Raw genomic sequence first — 19638 nt, forward strand, 5'->3', positions numbered from 1 at the left:
GTCATTGAGTTCTCACTGCACCACTGAGGGTTTTACATGTATTAGATTTACTGATGAGACTAACTTTAATTTTAATTAATTAATGGTCTGTGATGATGTCATCAGTTCACTCAGCTGCTCTGTGTTGCTGTTTGTGTCATTTACAGTCGGTCAGTCCCTTCACACGTCTCAGTGTGTCTGAAGGTTGTCAGCTGCTTAATGACTGATTCATTTTAAATGAACACGTGTAAAGCCGGCCCGGTCCACGATGATCGATTTGAAGTGTGAATCTTTATTGTCCAGTGAAAACACAAAAACATAGAAATCTTTTACAAAAAGCGACGAGCTGCAGACAAAGTGTTCACTGTGAAATAAAACCAACACGGAGATACAAACACCATTTTTACATTAAAACGATCCACTGGAGACACTTCCTGTGTGTCTACCTGTCAGCTCAGAATGGACCAATCAGACAGCACCGTCCTTCACAGCAGCCGAGGTCTGAATGTGTCACATGACCAACAGTTTGTCTTTCAGGCTCTGGACCTGGTCTCAGGCCTGAAGAGGGGCGGAGAGGACCGGAGAAGAGGAGCATCATGGGAGTTTTTTCTTAAGGACTACCGGCCCCGGCCGCCCCCCCTCGGTGGTCCTCTGGGTGCTGGTCCTCCTCTCCTGGGGACCGGTCCTGGTCCTCCTCCAGGACCCCAGCCGCTTCGTCCGCCTCGACCAGATGGACCGTAGCCTCCGTCGTCCCTCTGAGGAGGCCGACCTGCAGGGACCAGCAGAGACCACATGAGGGGGAGAGAGCGCTTCCTTTCAAAATAAAACTGCTTCAATAGTTTCTTTATTTTGATATTTTCTTCCTTCAGCAGATTTGTGTCGTCCTCTCTTTCTTACAGTTAAAAACAGTTTTTAGTCTTTGATGTGTTTATATTTCTACTCACATCAGTGAATGTTTATTACATTAAATACAATCCACATATCAAACATATAACAAATTTGAGATATAATTAAATAAAAAAATAGTTTCTATTAAATAACCTACAAAGTATTAAATACCAACAGATTTATATTAACTATATTATAAATACATACTGCATTATTCTACATGTCATTAAATATACTTAAATATATTTTCAAGTTGTATTTAGACACAAAACAAATCTAGTTAGTTATTTAAACTAGAATATTAAATGTCTCATTTACATTACTACATTTAAAATATACTGTGTGTAAGTAAACAGTGTTCTGAGTTATATTTAATAAGATTATTAACCACAGAATGATTCAGAGGTTCATTTATCTGCAGTTTGTCCTGATGGTGGCGCTGAAGGGCCGATCATAAATAATCACCGATTGATCACAAAGTCATTAAAGGTTTTTCCTCTGCAGAGTAAGAGTGTTAGCTGATGACCTCATTGGTAGATATTAATATGTTGTCCAATTGGTGGCGCTGTAGGAAGTTTATCCTCTAACTCAGGTGAGTCCTCACCTCCATCAGCTCCAGGTGACTCTCTCTCTCGGGGGTCACCTGTTCCCGGGCCGTCCTGCCACGGACGCTTTCGAGGAGGAAGAGACGCCATGTCCATCCCTTGCAGGGAAGATGAGCGCTCACGTCCGGCCGGAGACGAACCATCATGCATCTGCTGACCGTCCCGGTAACCATCGTGACCTATAAACAGGAAGACAAGGAGACAACCGCCACAATAAGAGACTGCAGAGAAACAGTCTGCGCAACTGTTGATTCTGACTGTTCCTTCAAGCTTCTGTCTGAAACAGGTTCAGACAGAACGGGACAGAGAACAAGAAGGATGGGACGGACAGAACAGGAACCATTTCTGGATCCTCTCACCTCCTCCTCTGGGTGGACCTCCTCCTCGTGGCGGCCTCCCTCTGCCTCCACTGTCCCAGCCTCGGCTCATCTCCTCTGAGCCCTCAAAGCCCTCCTCCTGGCCACCGTACTCCTCCTGGTAGCCTCGACCTCCGGGCCGGCCGGGGCCACCTCCTCTGAACCTGAAACACCCAGAGTCCAGTTCAGACCTCTGAACAGAGTCCAGTTTCCTGCACCTGTTTCACCTCACTCATGAGGAAGAGTCTCACCTGTCCTCTCTTCGTCCTCTAAACTCTCCTCCACTGAACCCGTCTGGGGCCCAGTTCCCTGCGTTCCCTCCTCCTCCTCGGTGTCCTCCACCCCTGTGGCTTCCTCCTCCTCCTCCCTGGTATCCTGGTCTCCAGCCCTCCTCTCCTCCTCTGCCATGGAAATCCTGGCCCCCATCAAAGTCCTGCGGTCCACGCCGACCCTGCTGGTTGTCGCCCCAGTAAGGACCGGAGCCCTGGTCTGGACCCGCGGGACCCTGTCGGTCAGGAGGGCCCATATGGTGGTTGGGTGGTGGCCCCCGAGGGTCCCCTAATATTAAAAGTCACCATTGATCAGGACTGAGGACAGAACTGCTGGACACTCCACACAAACTGAAACCAAGATCAACGTTCTGTCTTTATTCTGTCAGGTTTACCTTTGTTGTTGGGCCCCTGCTGCCCCATCCCGTGCATCACGGGCCCCGTGTTCTGACCCTGAGAGAACAAATCACATGTAAACAACAACCTAAAGACTGAAACTGATCCTGAACCAGTCATATGACCTGAAACTCACCTGGTGCTGCATATATGGGGGCCCCTGCATGTTTCCATGGGGCCCCTGCATGCCTCCATGTGGTCCTTGCAGGTTACCAGAGGGCCCCTGCATGTTTCCATGGGGTCCTTGCATGTTACCAGGGGGCCCCTGCATATTTCCTGGAGGCCCGTGCATCCCACCCGGTGGCCCCTGCATGTTGCCCATCCCATAGTTGTTTGGCATGTTGCCATGTGTCCGGGGTGGGGGCCCCATCATCCCACCCTGCATGGGACCCTGAGGGCCCATCATACTCCCCTGAGGTGGCATCATGCCCCCCTGAGGTGGAGGCCCCTGAGGATCCCTTGGACCCATTCCACGAGGAGGTGGGCCCATCATCCCACCAGGGGGCCCCTGCATCCCTCTGGGTCCCATGCCATGAGGCCCCTGGGGACCCATGTTTCTGGGGGGGCCAGGGTGTCTCTGCATACCTTGTTGTCCCTGCATGTCTGGTGGTCCCATCATGCCCTGAGGGGGCCCCTGGTGAGACTGTGGTCCAGAGGGGGGGCCCATCTGTCCAGGGGGCATGAAAGGAGGCTGCATACCTCCGGGGCCCATGGGGGGCCCCATGTTGTTCGGCATCGGCTGAGGAGGCATATTTGGGGGAAAGCCCTGCTGGCCAGGAGCCATCGGGGCCCCAGGGCCTCCGGCACCTCCTGGGCCGGGGAAGGGAGGCATAGCGCCCTGTCCCTGTGGGGGGCCCATGTTCCCATCAGGGGTCATCTGGTTCATCCGGTCCATCTTCATCTGCTGCAGCAAGAACCAAACAGTTTACTGTGAGTTACGAGTGTGACACAGTCCAACAAGACAACAAGTCAGCCAGAGTTCATTCAGATGATAGAACGTTTACACCCGCCAGTGTATAAACTACAGGAGCAGCACTGACTGAAACACTACACTGTGTCTGTGCTGTGTGTACTGCGTGTATACTGCGTTTACCGACTGTGTACTGTGTGTGTACTCTGTGTGGTAGCAGTACTGACCTCTAGCAGCATGGGGTTGGTGTACTGCAGAGCTGCCATCTCCTGCTCGATCTCTGCCTGAGTTTTCTTCTTCATGTCCACTTTCTGCTCCACCTTCCTGTCTTTGGACAATTCTCCGCCAGGCGGCATCATGGGTACTTTATTCTCAGCCCAGGCCTGCAGAGAAATCAGGAGTTCACAGTCAACATGGCTGACATCATGAAGGACTTGAGAACGTTTAAGTTGTCAGTCACTTCTCCAGGTGTTCAGTGTTTACCTGCTGGAACTGTGCTGGGATCGGTTTGGCGTATGGTACTTTCTTCTGCGGGACCTTCTTGGTGTCTTTTCCCATGACCTCGTCCATGCCCCAGTCTAGACCGGGGATGGACATCTCCACCTCAGGAGCCGCCTCTTTACCTGCACACAACAATTACAGATATTAAGATATTAAACATGAAGCAAGTTCAGACAGTTTTAGAACAAATCACAGGAGGGGTTCAGTTGTGGAGAACGAGCAGGAATGATTCATCGTCAGATCAATGACATACAAAGTGACATCAGCATAGAGACAGACTGAACACTGATCACCTTCATCAACAACATGGGGTTAAGTTATTTCCACTGCTGAAGAAAAAGACAAATTCTTCCAAAAATAAAACAAGTTGAGTGTAGTTAATCATGGATGATCTTTTAAAGACCTAAATAATCAAAAACAACTTGTTGACTTGTTGGAGAATTCATATGTTCAGTGTCTGAAGGATGTTTTTTCCTCTTTGTTCCTAATCAAACTGGGTTGAAAATCTTGAATTCATCTGTGTTCCCTGGAGCCTGGAAACCTGCAGCAGAGTTCCAGGACATTCAAGGACTTTCCAGGTTGGGACTCACTGCTCTGCTCCTGCTCCATGGCGGCCTTCAGCTGCTCAGGGATTCCCATCCCAGGGATGGAGGCGACGCTGTTCAAGTCCACGTCATCTGAAACAGTCACACACAAACAGAATGATGAACGGCTGAGATCAGATAGAGTCACACAGCTGTGTGAAGTTTGTCCTCTGCTGCTCACCGTACTCCATGCCGTCCTCTGACATCCCCGGCAGGAGGTTCAGGTTGTAACGGTCTCTCATCTTATCACCGGGTCGATTCCTCGTCCAGAATTTACTGAGCAAGAAAAACAAGATCAGGTCCGGTCTGAATGCTCAACTGAGTTTATGATGTGTTATCTATATGTCGTATATCTTCATCTACGCATGTTAATGTGCATAATGCTGTATGATGTGTTCACAGTGTACCTGGTGTGGTCGTTGGAGCCCGAGCACAGGATGTGACCCAGCGGGTGCCAGGCCAGACTCCAGATCATCCCCTCATGAGCCATCTCCATCCCCCCGACCTCCTTCTCCACCCTGACACAAACAACAGTAAACATCTGCACCAGACCAGTCCAACCACAGTATAACAGAAGCCTGCTGTCATTTCTACCAGCTGACTGTGGGTCAGTCTGATGTCAGCTCAGGTGTGTGGTCATTACCCAGTGTGCCAGAAGAGCAGCGAGCCGTCGGAGCCTCCGCTGGCAAACAGGCCTTCATGGACGGGATGCCAGGCCACAGCTGAGGACACGAGACAGAAACAAAACAACATGTTTAAGTTAACGGCTCCTCCCTGCTGAAGGAAATCATTCTTCTGAACATTCGTTGAGTTTGAGGCAAAGATGAGAACAACGGCATCACTCCCCGTCACTCCCCTACGCCTGGATCAGTCTCCACCAGCCTCTGGTTTCTACCTATGGACAGGTGGAGGTGCTCACACTCACCTGTCGCCTCCTTCTTGTGTCCTCTGAACACCTGCAGCTCCTCCTTCAGGTTTCTGATGTCGAACAGCTTACACAGGTGGTCACGTGATGCTGTCAGCAACCAATTACCATTCAGGTTCCACTTCACCTCCATCACTGTGTTCTTGTGGGCGTGACTGAGGACAGAGACAGAGTCAACACTGAGACACATCTGTACGTCACAGCATAGACAGTACTTTACACAACTGATCAATTATCAGGATCAATCATCTGATCTGGTATCAGTTTATCCTGTTGAACTCACAGCGTTGCAAGACTCTGTCCCGTCTTTGGGTCCCAGAATTTGATTGGCTGCTGGCTGTCTTTACTGCCAGAGACCACCAGACCTTTGGTGGGGTGCCAGTCCACACACTTCACATCAGCGCCGTGACCTGCGCACACACACACACACACACACATTATCTCTATGATAATAAGGGGGGCGTGTCTGTGAGCTTGCAGCTTACCAATTGGTCAGACAGCGCTCACCTTCAGAGGTAAATATGACCAGCAGGAGGCAGAAATGTCAAACCAATCAATCAGTTTAGTTAAAAAAGGGATTACTTTTTATTTATTAATCAGAAGGTTTCAGTCTAAGTCTTCTGTCACTCAATATTAAAGTATTTTGATTATTTTCATCATTTTAAACTTGTTTTTAAATGTGTCATCACTGGTTTGAATCCATACAGGACAATGTGAATCAGCTGTTGCCATGGAGACCAGGTGAGTGTAAATGGTCTAGTACCTCGGAGGATTCTCTCCTCGTGACAGCGCAGGAAGTCCCAGATCCGAACCGTCCCGTCGTCTGAGCAGGTGGCAAATTTATTATCTGTGGGAGAAAAACTGGACAAGAAGAGACGAGAGTCAGAAAACTGCGAGGAAGAACATGTGGTCCGATCAAAAGCTCCAGGATGGTGACGGACACGGTCCAAACAATTACAGATACAAAGACCGGGAATCAATCACCACAGCTCCAGTTTCTGTTCATCTCTGATGGTTCACCAAGATAGTTATTGATCCCAGTGAAACTCTTCAACCGATCGACTGTCAGAGATTTTAAATCCACTGACAGTCGGAAGAATTCAGAAGAACATCCCAGACAGTCAGTTTTACTGTGAAGCTCCAGAACTGTTCTGTGTGTGTGTGTGTGTGTGTGTGTGTGTGTGTGTGTGTGTGTGTGTGTGTGTGTGTGTGTGTGTGTGTGTGTGTGTGTGTGTCCATCGCTCTGTTTGATGACATAACTCTGGGGGTCAGGACTCAGAGAGAATATCTGTGAAATGTTTAACTCTGTTTCTGCTCTGGTGTTGCAGAAAGCTCTCAGCTCTTTCCTTCAAAATAAATTCTCTTTCAGTCAGTAGAAACCAGACAGCTGCTTGTTTTAAATTAGACGTCTCTCAGAAGAAGAAACCTCCCAAAACACTCTGAACCTGATCAGCTTCATTATCAATCAATGTGCTGATTTATTTAGACTGAGGCTGATCATAAACAGCCTTAGGCAGTCACATGTTACAGATGTGATGGTGAGTGTCTGAACCAGAATCTCACACTGTCTCCACCTGCTGGACGATCAGAGGAACAACACGTCATCACGCTGAACGTCTGCTCCTGTTTCACCGAGAACACACGACACTGAAGGCAGCGACGACAACGTTCAGGGAACAGAATCAGCAAATACTCTTTACTCCACTACATCTATCTCGTAACTTCAGTTACATTACAGATTACTGCTGTATCAAAATCAAAGTATTACACTGAAAAATGAACTGATGTTCTCATAGAAAAACAGTGATAGTGATGATCAGCTGACTCACAGTGTAGTTTATACATACATGTACGATATGGATCAGTTACTTTACTGAGAGACTTCTACTGATCACGTGTGACTCAGAGTACATCAACCTGCTTCATGTTGAGCTGAACGATTCAGTTTCAGATGTGACGTCAGCACAGATGTGATCAGATGGACTTGCAGATCTGTGTCTGTGGGATGATGGTACTGACCAGAACTATATTACTCTGTAATCAGACTTTCTATTAGCAGGGAGGTGAGCACAGAGTCCAGATCAGATTTATAAGCAGCTGTCAGAAGTGTTGGAACAAACGTCTACGGGAAGCCTCAACACTGAAACACCCAGAGCTCAACAGTCCATCAATGGACAGGAAATAAATCAACAATCATCAGAGAACTGATCCTGGATCCCCAGCTGTGTGTCTGTTATCAATCTGTTGAGGATGTGAAGACGTCTCCTTCAACAGTGAATCTGTTCAGACACATGAGAGCAGCAGTGAGTCTGTAGCTCAGGATCAGCTGGAAGTGATACAGTCTGCATCACTACAACAAACATCTCATGGACTCTAAGTGACTAAATGTGACGAAACTAAAGACAAACATCTGACTCTGACTTTCTGATTATGGCCCTGTGAGCCCCCTGTGGGGCCTCTGAGGGCCCCCTGTGGGGCCCTGTAACCTCTCAGAAACTCATCTATAAAGTTCAACAGGAGCCGTTCGGTGGTTGAGAGGATGTTGATGTCACAACTCTGGAGTGTGGTGGAAGGTGAAGAAGCTAGACTAACAGTTTCCCTCCACTTCTAGTCTTTGTGCTAAGCTAACAGTACTGAAGCCATCTGTGCTGGACACCAATATATATTACAGGACAGTATGGAAGCCGACAGGTACCAATATCAGATTATTTATTATAGACAGACGATCATCTGATTGCTGAAGTCATCAAGTGAATGCAAAGGAGTAAAAGTACAAGGTAGCAGAAAGTGGAAATACTGAAGCATGTCAGCATTGTTCACCAGAATAGAACAGTAACAGTTCATCACTGCAGAGGCACATCAGGTCTACATATCATTGATCAGTATGATATCTAATGATCAGTAAATTACATCTGATTTTCTGATTTAAAAACATTAAATCCTACTTCACATCTTCAGGGCTGAAACGACAGTTAAGGACCAGGACCTTTGTGTTACACTTCCTGTCTGTGTCTCTGACACTGTAAAAATAAAAGCAACAATGACAAAAAGTCACCTGATAAAATGCAGATTTACTGCCAACGTGAATCCAAGTGTCCATTAAACTGCTGTGAGCTGAGTCTGAATATAAAGTTCTGCATGGTTCTGAATTCAGTCCTGCTGTAATCATGATGTAGTGAGGGTCATCTGTTGTATATCTACAGAGTGCTCCTTTAATTAAATAAGCAAATCTACACTGAGACAAAGTTTGTGCTGAACTGTGATAAATATGAGCTGGTCAGGATCTGTGATCTCATGAGCCTGCTGAAGACACGTCACCACCAGGACGCCGCGGCTGCAGGATATGTATATGTATACACACGCACACACATACACGCAGACACACACACACAAACACACGCACACACACAGACATGGAAACCTAAATGCATGAAGTGATGCAGGACTTGTTTTCTGTTTGATGGTAGTTTCAACACGTTTCATCAGGCCTGATGTGAAGACAGAAAAACAGGATTCTAAAATAAAAGTGATGTCTCGCTCCTGATGTTCTATCAGAGATCTTTTCTTGACATGATTTTGGATTCTGTTTTTCTGTTTGGTTCCAATTTACACTGCTGCTGTATCACATCTAATACACAGCAGAAGTCTGTAGTCCTTAAACCAGATATCAGTTAGCATGTTAGCACTTCCTGTCCTCTCGTTTCAAAGTGAGTTTGTTGATGAGTTTTCAGTTAAATATGTGTAATAAGCTGTGTGCCACCACAGGCTGAACATGTTCACAGGTTTTGTATTCCAACATAAATCATCATTAAATGTCCCACAGTTTGATCCTGAAGCTCTTCATCTGTTAAAAACAGTTAGCGGTTGCTAACAAGTGTCTGAATGAGGCTACAGAGGTTGTCGGGGACATTAAACGTCCTCACAGCGAACACGGACACTCATCTACTCACTAGTCCGTCTTTACAGGCCACTTTAGTTCCACACTGTTCTAACTCTGACTTTACAACTTGTACACTGATCAGTTTATAGAAAACCTGGATAGTAATTGTGCAGTAAGACTCTTAGTGGTGGAGACGTTTCAGTCATGTGACCGTGATGTCGTCTGTTTGTAGCCTAACATTAGCTTCTTACTGCTACACAGTTAATGTAGCTTCAAATATCACAGAGTGGAGTTCATCTGTGGAGATTATCTGGATCAACAGAACCTGGACGGATCAGAACCTTGTGTTTGACACGCAGATTATTACCTAGTGATCCAGAATGCAGTTCAGTAATCCCACAGAGGAACCAGAGCAATGCTAACTGCAGTTAGCTACAAAGATTCATTATCCTGCTGCTCTTTATAAAACAGCGATTAGTTAATTGATCAGTCATTTAATGAAACTACAGATTTTCATTCCTCTTTCATCAGTGTCAGAACTAAATATCTGGCCTAATGATCAAATCAGTTGTTTCATGTTGACTATCAGAGGTCAGAATGAGCAGCTGTCACACCACAAATGAACTGCAGAGTGACTTTAAAAGAAATATATTAACATATGAATTTACACGACTTCTGCAGCATTCCTCTCTCATCCCATCTGACGTAACACTGATGCTCTCTGCTGTAATACGTTTTATATCCATCACATTATAACAGCCCGACTCTCTGGACTGAAGCAGGCAAGCGGCATCGTCTGAAGAACAAACCAGAGCTGACAACGATTTAACTTTAACGGCCCACTCTGAAGTAAATCCTGATATCACAATGATGTCACAGTGATGTCACAGTGATATGGTTGCAAGAAAGATGACACCATCCATGTAAATGTTGGTTGACTGTAAACCACACTGTCACTGTGATATCCGGTGTGACAAGAGGACAGATTTGAAGGCTGAAATGTGGCACAAAGGAGCTTGTCTGCCATTACGTGACCACAACAGGAAGAGGCACAGTTCTCCTCGGTCACAACCTGCAGGTGACAGTGGAACGTGAATATCTGTCCAAAGAAAAAGACGCTGATGGAGGACGCAAAGAAGGAGAAGAGGGAGAGTGATAGAAACTGAAGTAAAACCAGCGTTGTCAGAAATCAGTTCCGTCATTCAGTAATGTAGAAGAGGTTTCTTCTCTCATAAACACGACTGTTGATCATGTCAGTCTCCAGTTGATTCCTACAGCTCTCATGCTTCTGTGATCAATGAGTGTGGCACAAACTACTTTGTCACAGAGACATTCGTGAAGTTTGGTTCAATCATTTAATTTACTACAGGTCTTCTGAACATGAGATCATAAAGAGACATACAGTAACTTTAACCATCAGTTCAGGTGATTAGAACAAGTTGTGTCAAATGTTCTTTGTAGCATCTGAACTTCTTCTGACTGGTTGTGATGGATCACAGCTGATCATTTAACAGGACCTGTCTGATACAGACATCAGACTCTGACACAAAGACCACGATGTGAAAGTCTAAAGAGCTCATCATTGATCTGAACTAGTCAGGTCAGTCACTTGGAGCCATTCCACAGCAGTTTCAGGTCCAGCATCAACTGTACAACAACTGTTTGTAAGAATGAAGTTCAGTTGTGTCGCTGCCACCATCAAACTATCACCTGCTGCTGAAAGAGAACTGCTCTGATGGTCAAGACTCAACCAGGAACCACCAAAAACCAAGTCTGTAATGAATCAGAAGCTGCTGGAAGACAGGTGTACGATTCCACAGTCAGGTGTGCTTTACATCAACCTGAGCTGAGAGGCTGCTGTGCTGACAGAACCTCTTGGTCCAGACACAAAACCCTGAAGCTGGACTGACGTTTCCTGCTGATCATGTGGACGGAGAAGAAGCCTTCTGGAGGAAAATTTGTTTGACCACAAAGAGCATCAACATGTTCCAAATTCACCAGGAAAGTCTAAAATCTTCAGCAGCAGATTGGGTCCTGGGTGCAGTCTGGTGATCCAACAGGACAATGATCCAAACCCACAACAGAAGTGGTAATGGAACAGATCCATTGGGCCAGAACTGAGGTTTTTAACAGACTTCGCAAAGTCCAGACATGAATCCTATCAGAACATGTGGACTGTGCTGAAGAAACCAGTCTGTGGCAGGAAGACAACAAAGTTAGTTGAACTTCTAAGATTCTGTGGAGCGTCACAGATTCATCCAGAGGACCAGAAGCTCCTGACTGACATTTAACCACATGTTGGAATCTCTTTGTATATTTATTATCTCCTGCTCAGAATAATAATAATACATTTTATTTATAAGAGCCTTTCAAGTCACCGAGGGGCAGAGAAACAAAGAAGACCTGTAAGACATTAAATCATAGAACCAAACTTCATGAATGTTTGCCACAAAGTATTTTGTGTTGCACTCATTGATCACAGAAACATGAGAGCCGTAGGAATCAACTGGAGACTGACATGATGAACGTGTCTCTTTATGAGTGATGGAAACTTTTCAGTACGACTGAAGATGTTGCTTCTCACCAGCGGGATTCTTCAAAACCCCCAATCTGACTACAAGATCAGTAAGAAACAAAAGCTGCAACTTATTAAAGACAACTGGCTGTTTACTCTGCTTTTTCACAGACCTGAGATCAGGTTTCTAGATCACACAGATTCTTACTGTTGTTTTTTTTAGCTTGGACAGCAGCCGGGCTGCTATCTGCATCAGAGTTGATAATTACTATTGTTAAACTCGTCGTCTGTGATTGGGTCTTCAGTCTTTGTCAGGTCAGCTCAGAGACGCCTGGCTATAGTCTCACTGAGGTTACATCCTGTCCAGCAGCACATCGTCAGCAGAGCCCTCACTGAGGCTCATGGGTAATGTAGTGCTTTGCTGGCAAATAAAACAGTTTGACTCCTACAGCTTCACCTGGGGGACAAAATAGCAGGAACACCTCACAGTGTGACAACCAATGTCACATCATCATGTAGCACAGACTCAGGTGTGCTGTACCTGATGACATCACACTGTACAGGTGTTCCTGTTCAGTATACTAACCGCGGCAGGTTGTACTCAGCCTGCTGTGTGAGGTCATCTGTAGCCTGATGATGTCACCAGGCTTCAACACAACAAATGTCTAATGCACAGTGTGTGTTACAAACTGAAGGTGTTCGACTACTGACAGAAACTGTCCCGGGTGCATTATGGGAGATGGAGGCTCCAGTGTTGATGGACTACATGTCAGATGTGAGTCAGACGATTTGAGTCGTTGGGTTTTTACTTCCAGGGCCATCATGTTTAAGGTGCACATGTGGAGTTCAAACCTTTATTTAAAACGTCTCTTTATTCACTTTATTTTAAAAAACTTTATTGATCCCTGCTTAAACATTATTGGTCAGAGTCAGCCCTGACATTGATTATCTCCTCTCCACCCAGACCACGTGGCCTCCGTCACAGTCAGTTATGATGACTTTATTCAACACATCAGAGAGAAACGGCTCATCAGCCACATCAGGAAGAACATCAACAACAGATCACTGCAGTGTTGCAACAGCACACACGTACATCTGTTATTAATCACCCACAACAACAGCAACATGTGGCGCCCCCGCGTGGCTAACAGTAGAACTACAGAAAATGGTAGATTGGGTATAAACCTGGCTTCTCTAATGGCCTCCTTGTGAGCCTGGAACATCTTGACGTTGTTCATGTTGGACTGCCAGTACTTCACGTATCCGCCGTGGTCTGCCGTCAGCATCCACATGTCGTTATGAGACCAGGTCATGGCCCGGACGGGACTGTCGTGGGCCTGCAGAGGACAGAGGACATGTTGGAACCACTCAGGACCAAGTAGGTGACAGAACGCTGACATTATCACATCAACATCAGACATTGTTTTAATCTCACTTCCATAACAACTGACTGAATGTGCTGCTGCTCAACATTTAGCCAAAGACAATGATGTGTTGGAACATTAATACAACATAACGACAACACTTTTCACAACATTCTAAAGATAGAAATGTCTTGAACACAGGCAGCTATAGAAGATCGATATTTAGTTTTGCATTTAAGTTCACCCTGTGACCCGAACATCTAACAGTCCATTGATTTATAATGTCGTGTTCACAGAACAGCAAAGTCCAGAGGGCAAGTTTTACCAGTTAATGCAAGCTAGTTAGCTTAGCACTATTAGATTTCCTCATTGAGCCCCACAGCGTTCAGTAGGTGGAAAACACTCCAGAAACATCACACAAGACTTTAACATCATTCCCATGTTTGAGAACTCTTCTGTTCCCGAGTTCTGGACAGCAAACATGTCGTCATACTGATGCTATAAAATGCCATCACCTAATTTTATCTATAAAACATGTGTGTCAAATGCTGTCATAGCTTGTGTTAAATACTTGACTTATGGTGTTTTGTGTGGTCGCACAAAAAAAAAGAAATGTGTGTGAAAAACAAGAAGTGTGAGCTTACAGCAGGTCTGCTTAGATGTTTCACATTCTATCATATTCTATAATTGAGCAGAATCTGAACATTTCAGTAGCTCTATCTGATGGACAATAGAAAATCAATAAGCTGAGTAACCGGTTTGTATTTTTCAATTTTGGCCAACACACCTGTTCAAAGCATCATAGATCAACAACAAGCTGTTTGTTCTAAAAACATGTTTTTCTCCACAGCAACTGATTTCAAAGAAAGCAGGAGCATCAGAAATCAAAGACCTTCTGCTCAGCTTTCAATAGATCATAACGACAGTTAATATTGATCTGGATTAAAGTCTGATACTGCAGCACATCTTTATGTCACTCATCTTCCTCACAGCACAGATCTGAACACTCCGATGTCTTAGCTTCATTGAATGCACCATCCAGCCAACAGACATCTTTACTAGTGAAATGTCCCAATTTAATAATCAATCAATCAATCAATCAAACTAAGTTGAGTCACAGTGATGTCACTGAGCAATGTTTACCTGTAAGATGGTCTCAAAGTTGAAGGTGAGTCCGTTCCACAGAGTAAACTCTCCACTCGAGGCTCCGGTGACCAGACGACGACCTTCAGGAGTCCACTGCACGCACGCACGCACACACACGCACGCACACACACACACACACACGTCAGCATCCAAAGAAAGAGGCATCGATGCATATTGACTCGAATTTGCATAGAGAACTGGAAGTAAGCAAAGTATGCGCATGTCGCCATTCCAATCATTTTCAGACACTCTGTTTGCCACTTCGTGCAGCGGCAGTGAGAAACTCATCTGACTGCCTGATGACCATTCAGGAGCTCATGATTGGTCCACCCTCTAAACTGAATTGTGCAGCTCAAAAACTGGGTCAAAAATGGGCTAAAATCATACAATGTACAGTCGCCTGAGTCGACATGATGTGTAATATATAGGATATGTCAAATGAAATATACTGAAGTGTTTTCAAATGTCTCTAAAATGTGAATCAATTAGTAAATTTTGATTTCTGTGTTTGTGCGTGTGTCGACACGAAGTAGCTCACCCTGATCACAAACACAGGACACTTGACTTTGTTGGTGGAGGTTCGGACAAACTTTGTGGTGACGGCGTTCATCGGGTTGTTCAACATTCCAACAGGAGGAACGAGCTGAGGACAAAACACAACGTCTCATTACTGAGTAAAATGTTTCCAACAGAACAAATAAATTCAGTTTTTTGTTTCAGTATTAAACAATCAGAGCAGAAAATTCTAAAACTAGAAGCTAGGAAATGTTTTTAAGATGTTGTTCAGATATTTTCAGCTTGAAAATTAGACAGATTCAGTATCAGGTAAGACCGAGGACTGAAGCGGGAAACAGGAGTCAGCACTCACATCATTGTAACAGCCTGCGTCAGGCTGCACGGCTCTGAAGTCTCGATGGTCTCGCTGCCACAAACGGTTCTGCAGAGAAAACAAACAGTGCGATCACTTGAGTCGGTGTGTGATGAAGTGAGTCGGGTGTGTGATGAAGTGAGTCGGGTGTGTACCTCCAGGTGTCTGATGACAGACGGGTTGTAGTCGATGGTTTTGCGGTTCACGGCCTTCCTCATGCGTTTCCCGTCGAAGGTAAGCTGCTGCATGGCCTGCTGCTGGGCGAAGTCCGGCCTCTTGTAGAACACCTGCCGCGGCGCCTGGTGCTGGAACCGCGGCATGTGGAAGAACCGCTGCGGCGAGCCAATGTCCGTCGCCATGGTGACCTCGCTATACCTGCAGGACAAGAAGCCAGGTGGTTAGTCTCATCCAGAGAGGATGATCAAATTATATAAACGTGAGAAATCTTCTCTGGAAAACATGTTGGACACTGAAAGGAAAAAATAACTCTAAAAGCTGCGAGTCTCAGGATTCATCCTAAAAATAACACAAGACTGAAATAAGAAGTATAACATGAATTCACTGCGAAACACACACTGAATATCACTGAACTCACACACTATTACAGTGTTACTGTTCACACTGCGGAGGAACAAACAGGCCTGTTAATGTAACACTATATGTACTCTATATATACAACTAACTATCCACAGTACAACTCATGACACACATCATGATTCACCCAGACGAACAGGAGAAACAAGACACCAGACCAACGATCAGCTGTGATGATGTTAAGAAATAAAGATTATCAACTTCCTTCTGTCAAAATAGAAGAAAAACGCAGAGTGATGCACAACAACAGATTGCTGATTTCACATTCAACTCTGACTCTTTAATGACTTCAGAGCTCATGTGAAGACTCAAATAAACTGCTTGTTATATTTTGTAGTACAAAGTTCTGCTTTACTACAGTATTGAAATTAATATTCAGTAACAATGAGCTGTGTTATTAGCAGTGGATCAATGCATCTCTGTTCACAAACTACAGCCTTCACATCAGCTCCACACCGACAGACACACTGAGCACTCAGAGACGAGCCCACCTGCTCCAGTCTCACCTGCACACAGCAGAAAACACACACACACACACAAATCAGCAGCAGTCCAAACACTGATCACAGACAGGAAGTGCATCATTACAGCACATCTGAGTTATCAACATCATTACATCACAACAGCAGCCAAACGTGTTTCTTTACTTTGGTTCATCAAATGTTGTCTGACTTTTATTTCCTGTTCAATTAATCAAACTATTATCAAAATCACAGTAACTGAGTCCAGATCACAGCATGGATTTCTGATCAACTGTGACAAAAAGCATCACACTGAAGTAATAGCCCTTTTTGGATGGAAAAGGCGGCACATTTGCTGTAAGCAATGTGACAGCCTGTCTTTCTAAAACAGAGGTGTAATATTCCTCCTTCTCCAAAAGCCGCCTCTGAGGTAGGCGTAAACATGTGACGTGAAGCTCGAAGTTGGGCTGTGAACAGTGACAACGAGTTTGTCTTCAAAATAAGAGCTTTACATTGCACCCCATTGGAGTTTAGAAGTGGGTTCTTAGCGGAGGGCTTTTAATTTGAAAGTATCAACAGTTCTTAACTTGCCGCTACAACAACAAGCGGACAACGAAGACAGCTACAGAGACCGAGGAGACGCTGCATCTCCTGGATCTCTGCGGCTGTCCAGTTGCTCATCTTGACGTCTGCAGATTAAGTGATGGACTGACTGCTGTGATCAGCTGTTTCCTGATTTTAAAACTCCCCGGCTGTGAGCTGCACAACAGTGCAGGTCATCGACACCTCCGCCCATCTCACGCAGTTGCCGGCACATTGACACCTCAGATTTAGATAGCAATGGAGGTGGAAATAAGTGTACCCTCCGAGGTACCCTCCATCTAAATCCGCATACCTAACCGCAAAAAGGGCGGCCAAATTACCGGCTTGCTGTCATGTATAAAAACAGCTACTGAAGCTGCAGAGACGAACTGATGAAAGAAAACTCAAATGAAGGTCACATCAGGGTTTAACTTCCTTCAGTTTAAATTAAAATTGTGATGTAAAAACAATCAAATATTCACAATATGATCTGTTTTAACCACAGTGTGCAGCATGACTGTTGCTCACTGTCATGACTTCATCAGTCTCTATATTGACGTCAACACATTATATCATCCAATATACATGATTAAGGGTCTCAGAGGACATTTTACTCTTCAAACACCAGTATTAATATTCTAGTTAGTGTTTGACAGAATTATGTGATGTGGTAAAACTTCACTGCAGAACACAATGTTGTGATGACAATATACATTCTCTGTGGAAACTGGGGCTGCAAGTAAAGTTGATTTAATCCGTTGATTATTTTTGTGGATTGATCTAAAAGTGGTTTGGTCTATAAAATGTAAGAAAATGGTGAAAAATGTTGCTCAGTGTTTCATCATCAAATGTCTAAAGAATCTTCAGTTTACTGTCACAGAGGGCAAGAAAGGAAATATTCACATGTCAACTGATCCACCTGACATCAACACTCAGCATCCATCACACAGCACGCAGTTCACTTCAATTTAAATAATATAATGTCTCCACCTGCTTCTGCAGGAACAATACATGTACTCTGTAAGAATAATACTGTACAGACAGACAGTGGGGCTCATTCCAAGCTAAATTAAGAGGGAATCACAAAACAACCGACTGAGACAAAACGTAAGGTTATACAATGCTGTTTCACACAGACCAACCTCTAACAGTCACTGTACCACAGACTGCTTTTACCACAAACCAATTCAAACAAAACCACTACCTCAGAAAAGGACGAAAGGCTCAGACTTATTTGCCTAAACTCGAACATTTAACTTTTACTGATCATATCACACAGATATCAGTAACTAAGTCCTTTATGAGACGTAAGATACACACATGATAAAAGCTACTTTAACGTGGTCGTTTCAGAGGATGAAAGACTTCAACCGTTTCCTCACAGAGTAGTTTCTTTCGTAAGTAATCTTTAGACTTGCAGGTTACCGAGCTAGTTCTGAAGAAACCACTGAGCTCAAACTGTCCGCAACACGAGGTTTCACTGTCAGCTCAGCTAATCAGAGCCAATGCCAGCTACCAGTGGGGTCCAACACACGGACAGAGGGTTGTCTAAAGAGTCTAACACAGCTTGAAGGTTGGGTTCCTCTCAGAACGGCACTGCTTCAGCACCGTTGCTGCTTTTAACCCGGAGATGCTGAGGCTAACACGGTTAGCTTGTGCAGCTAACTTTGCTAACAGCTAGCCGTGAGCGGGATCCTCAGACGGTTAACACACTGCTGGTCCTCAGCGACATATCCTGCCTTCACGTGGAGTTACATGTGATATTTTCAGCTAAACAGACAGCAGAGTTTGATGCGTGCGTGTTATTTTTGGGGGGTATTTTGTTATGTTTCGCCGCCGGAGGTAAATGGCGGCCCGGTGCTGGAAGTCGTCGTGACAACAACAACGCGCTGCAGCTGAACAACTCACCGACAGTCTCCGCTGCAGAGTTAGCTATCTAGCTGTCATTAACGGGCTAGATTCTTCCGGTTAACTTTCTCTGATGAACCATGAACGTCTCAAACTTTATTCAACTCAAATTAACAAGGTTTGTCACGTTAGCCACCAGCGGACTCCATCATGACGCTTCTTCTTCTCGGCCCTGCAGAAAAGCATGCCGGGACGTTTTCACAATGGGCGGGAGAACATACCGTCATCACGCTAAGGTTTCTGGGAACCTGAGTTTTACCAATCATTGGTCCTCGTTTGCCAAGCGAAAAACATATATTATATTATATTATATTATATTATATTATATTATATTATATTATATTATATTATATTATATTATATTATTATTTATTCAGGTAACCCTTTTTTTCACTTTCAATTAATGATGATGTTTTATATTTGCATGTCGAAAATACACAATGAACTAAATTTTTATTCTCCTACTGAATCTTTTGTTTTAGTTTTACTTTATGAATATGTGGATAAGTGTAACCTGCATTTTAGTGTGTGTGTGTGTGTGTGTGTGTGTGTGTGTGTGTGTGTGTGTGTGTGTGTGTGTGTGTGCTGATTTCCCACTGAACATTCTTTTAAAATCAGAAGCACCAAAAAAGAAAAAACAGGTGTATCTCATTCAGCTAGTATAGGGTGACAGCTTGGCACTGATATTTAGTCAGTGGGTCATATCAGAATCAGAATCAGAAATACTTATAATTGAAATTGCTTGTGTTACAGCTGCCCCCATTCAAAGTCCCGGAAATATGCAGCAAAATAAAAACTCTATATAAGCAAGAACAACAAAAACAGAACAAAAAAATGGGAAATGTTCATTCTACTAGAATATATCCACATATACAGTGCAATAAACAATGCAACAGTTGTAATATGG

At 44.6% G+C, this 19638-nt stretch overlaps 1 protein-coding gene across 2 annotated transcripts; it reads right to left on the bottom strand.

Annotated features, from left to right (window-relative positions):
• Positions 1 to 250: 250 nt before the first annotated feature.
• Positions 251 to 18926, bottom strand: wdr33 (WD repeat domain 33). 2 transcript variants are annotated; one of them, XM_037083423.1, is made up of 21 exons: positions 18732 to 18926; positions 15342 to 15561; positions 15187 to 15255; positions 14857 to 14961; positions 14316 to 14411; positions 12994 to 13145; positions 6177 to 6274; positions 5697 to 5823; positions 5414 to 5568; positions 5132 to 5210; positions 4896 to 5006; positions 4670 to 4764; positions 4495 to 4581; positions 3887 to 4026; positions 3631 to 3786; positions 2630 to 3394; positions 2493 to 2550; positions 2080 to 2386; positions 1832 to 1992; positions 1472 to 1651; positions 251 to 748 (listed from the first exon to the last, which is right to left on the bottom strand). In XM_037083423.1, exons 2-21 carry the CDS (start codon positions 15543 to 15545, stop codon positions 597 to 599), a joined length of 3297 nt encoding a protein of 1098 aa, XP_036939318.1. In that variant the 5' UTR covers positions 15546 to 15561; positions 18732 to 18926; the 3' UTR covers positions 251 to 596. The 2 variants fall into 2 exon arrangements, with proteins under 2 accessions (XP_036939318.1, XP_036939317.1); XM_037083422.1 differs by having other exon boundaries at positions 2630 to 3397; positions 18732 to 18925.
• Positions 18927 to 19638: the final 712 nt, after the last annotated feature.

The sequence above is a fragment of the Acanthopagrus latus genome, chromosome 21 (assembly GCF_904848185.1).
Source record: "Acanthopagrus latus isolate v.2019 chromosome 21, fAcaLat1.1, whole genome shotgun sequence".
Taxonomy (NCBI): domain Eukaryota; kingdom Metazoa; phylum Chordata; class Actinopteri; order Spariformes; family Sparidae; genus Acanthopagrus; species Acanthopagrus latus.

Bases quoted from the DNA above. Each gene is read 5' to 3' on its own strand.
- wdr33 (XM_037083422.1), bottom strand. From the start codon at position 15,545: ATGGCGACGGACATTGGCTCGCCGCAGCGGTTCTTCCACATGCCGCGG. The intron at 15,256-15,341 runs GTACACACCCGA...TTTTCTCTGCAG, and splicing joins CTGTCATCAGACACCTGGAG to AACCGTTTGTGGCAGCGAGA. The intron at 2,551-2,629 runs GTGAGTTTCAGG...TTGTTCTCTCAG, and splicing joins CCCCATATATGCAGCACCAG to GGTCAGAACACGGGGCCCGT.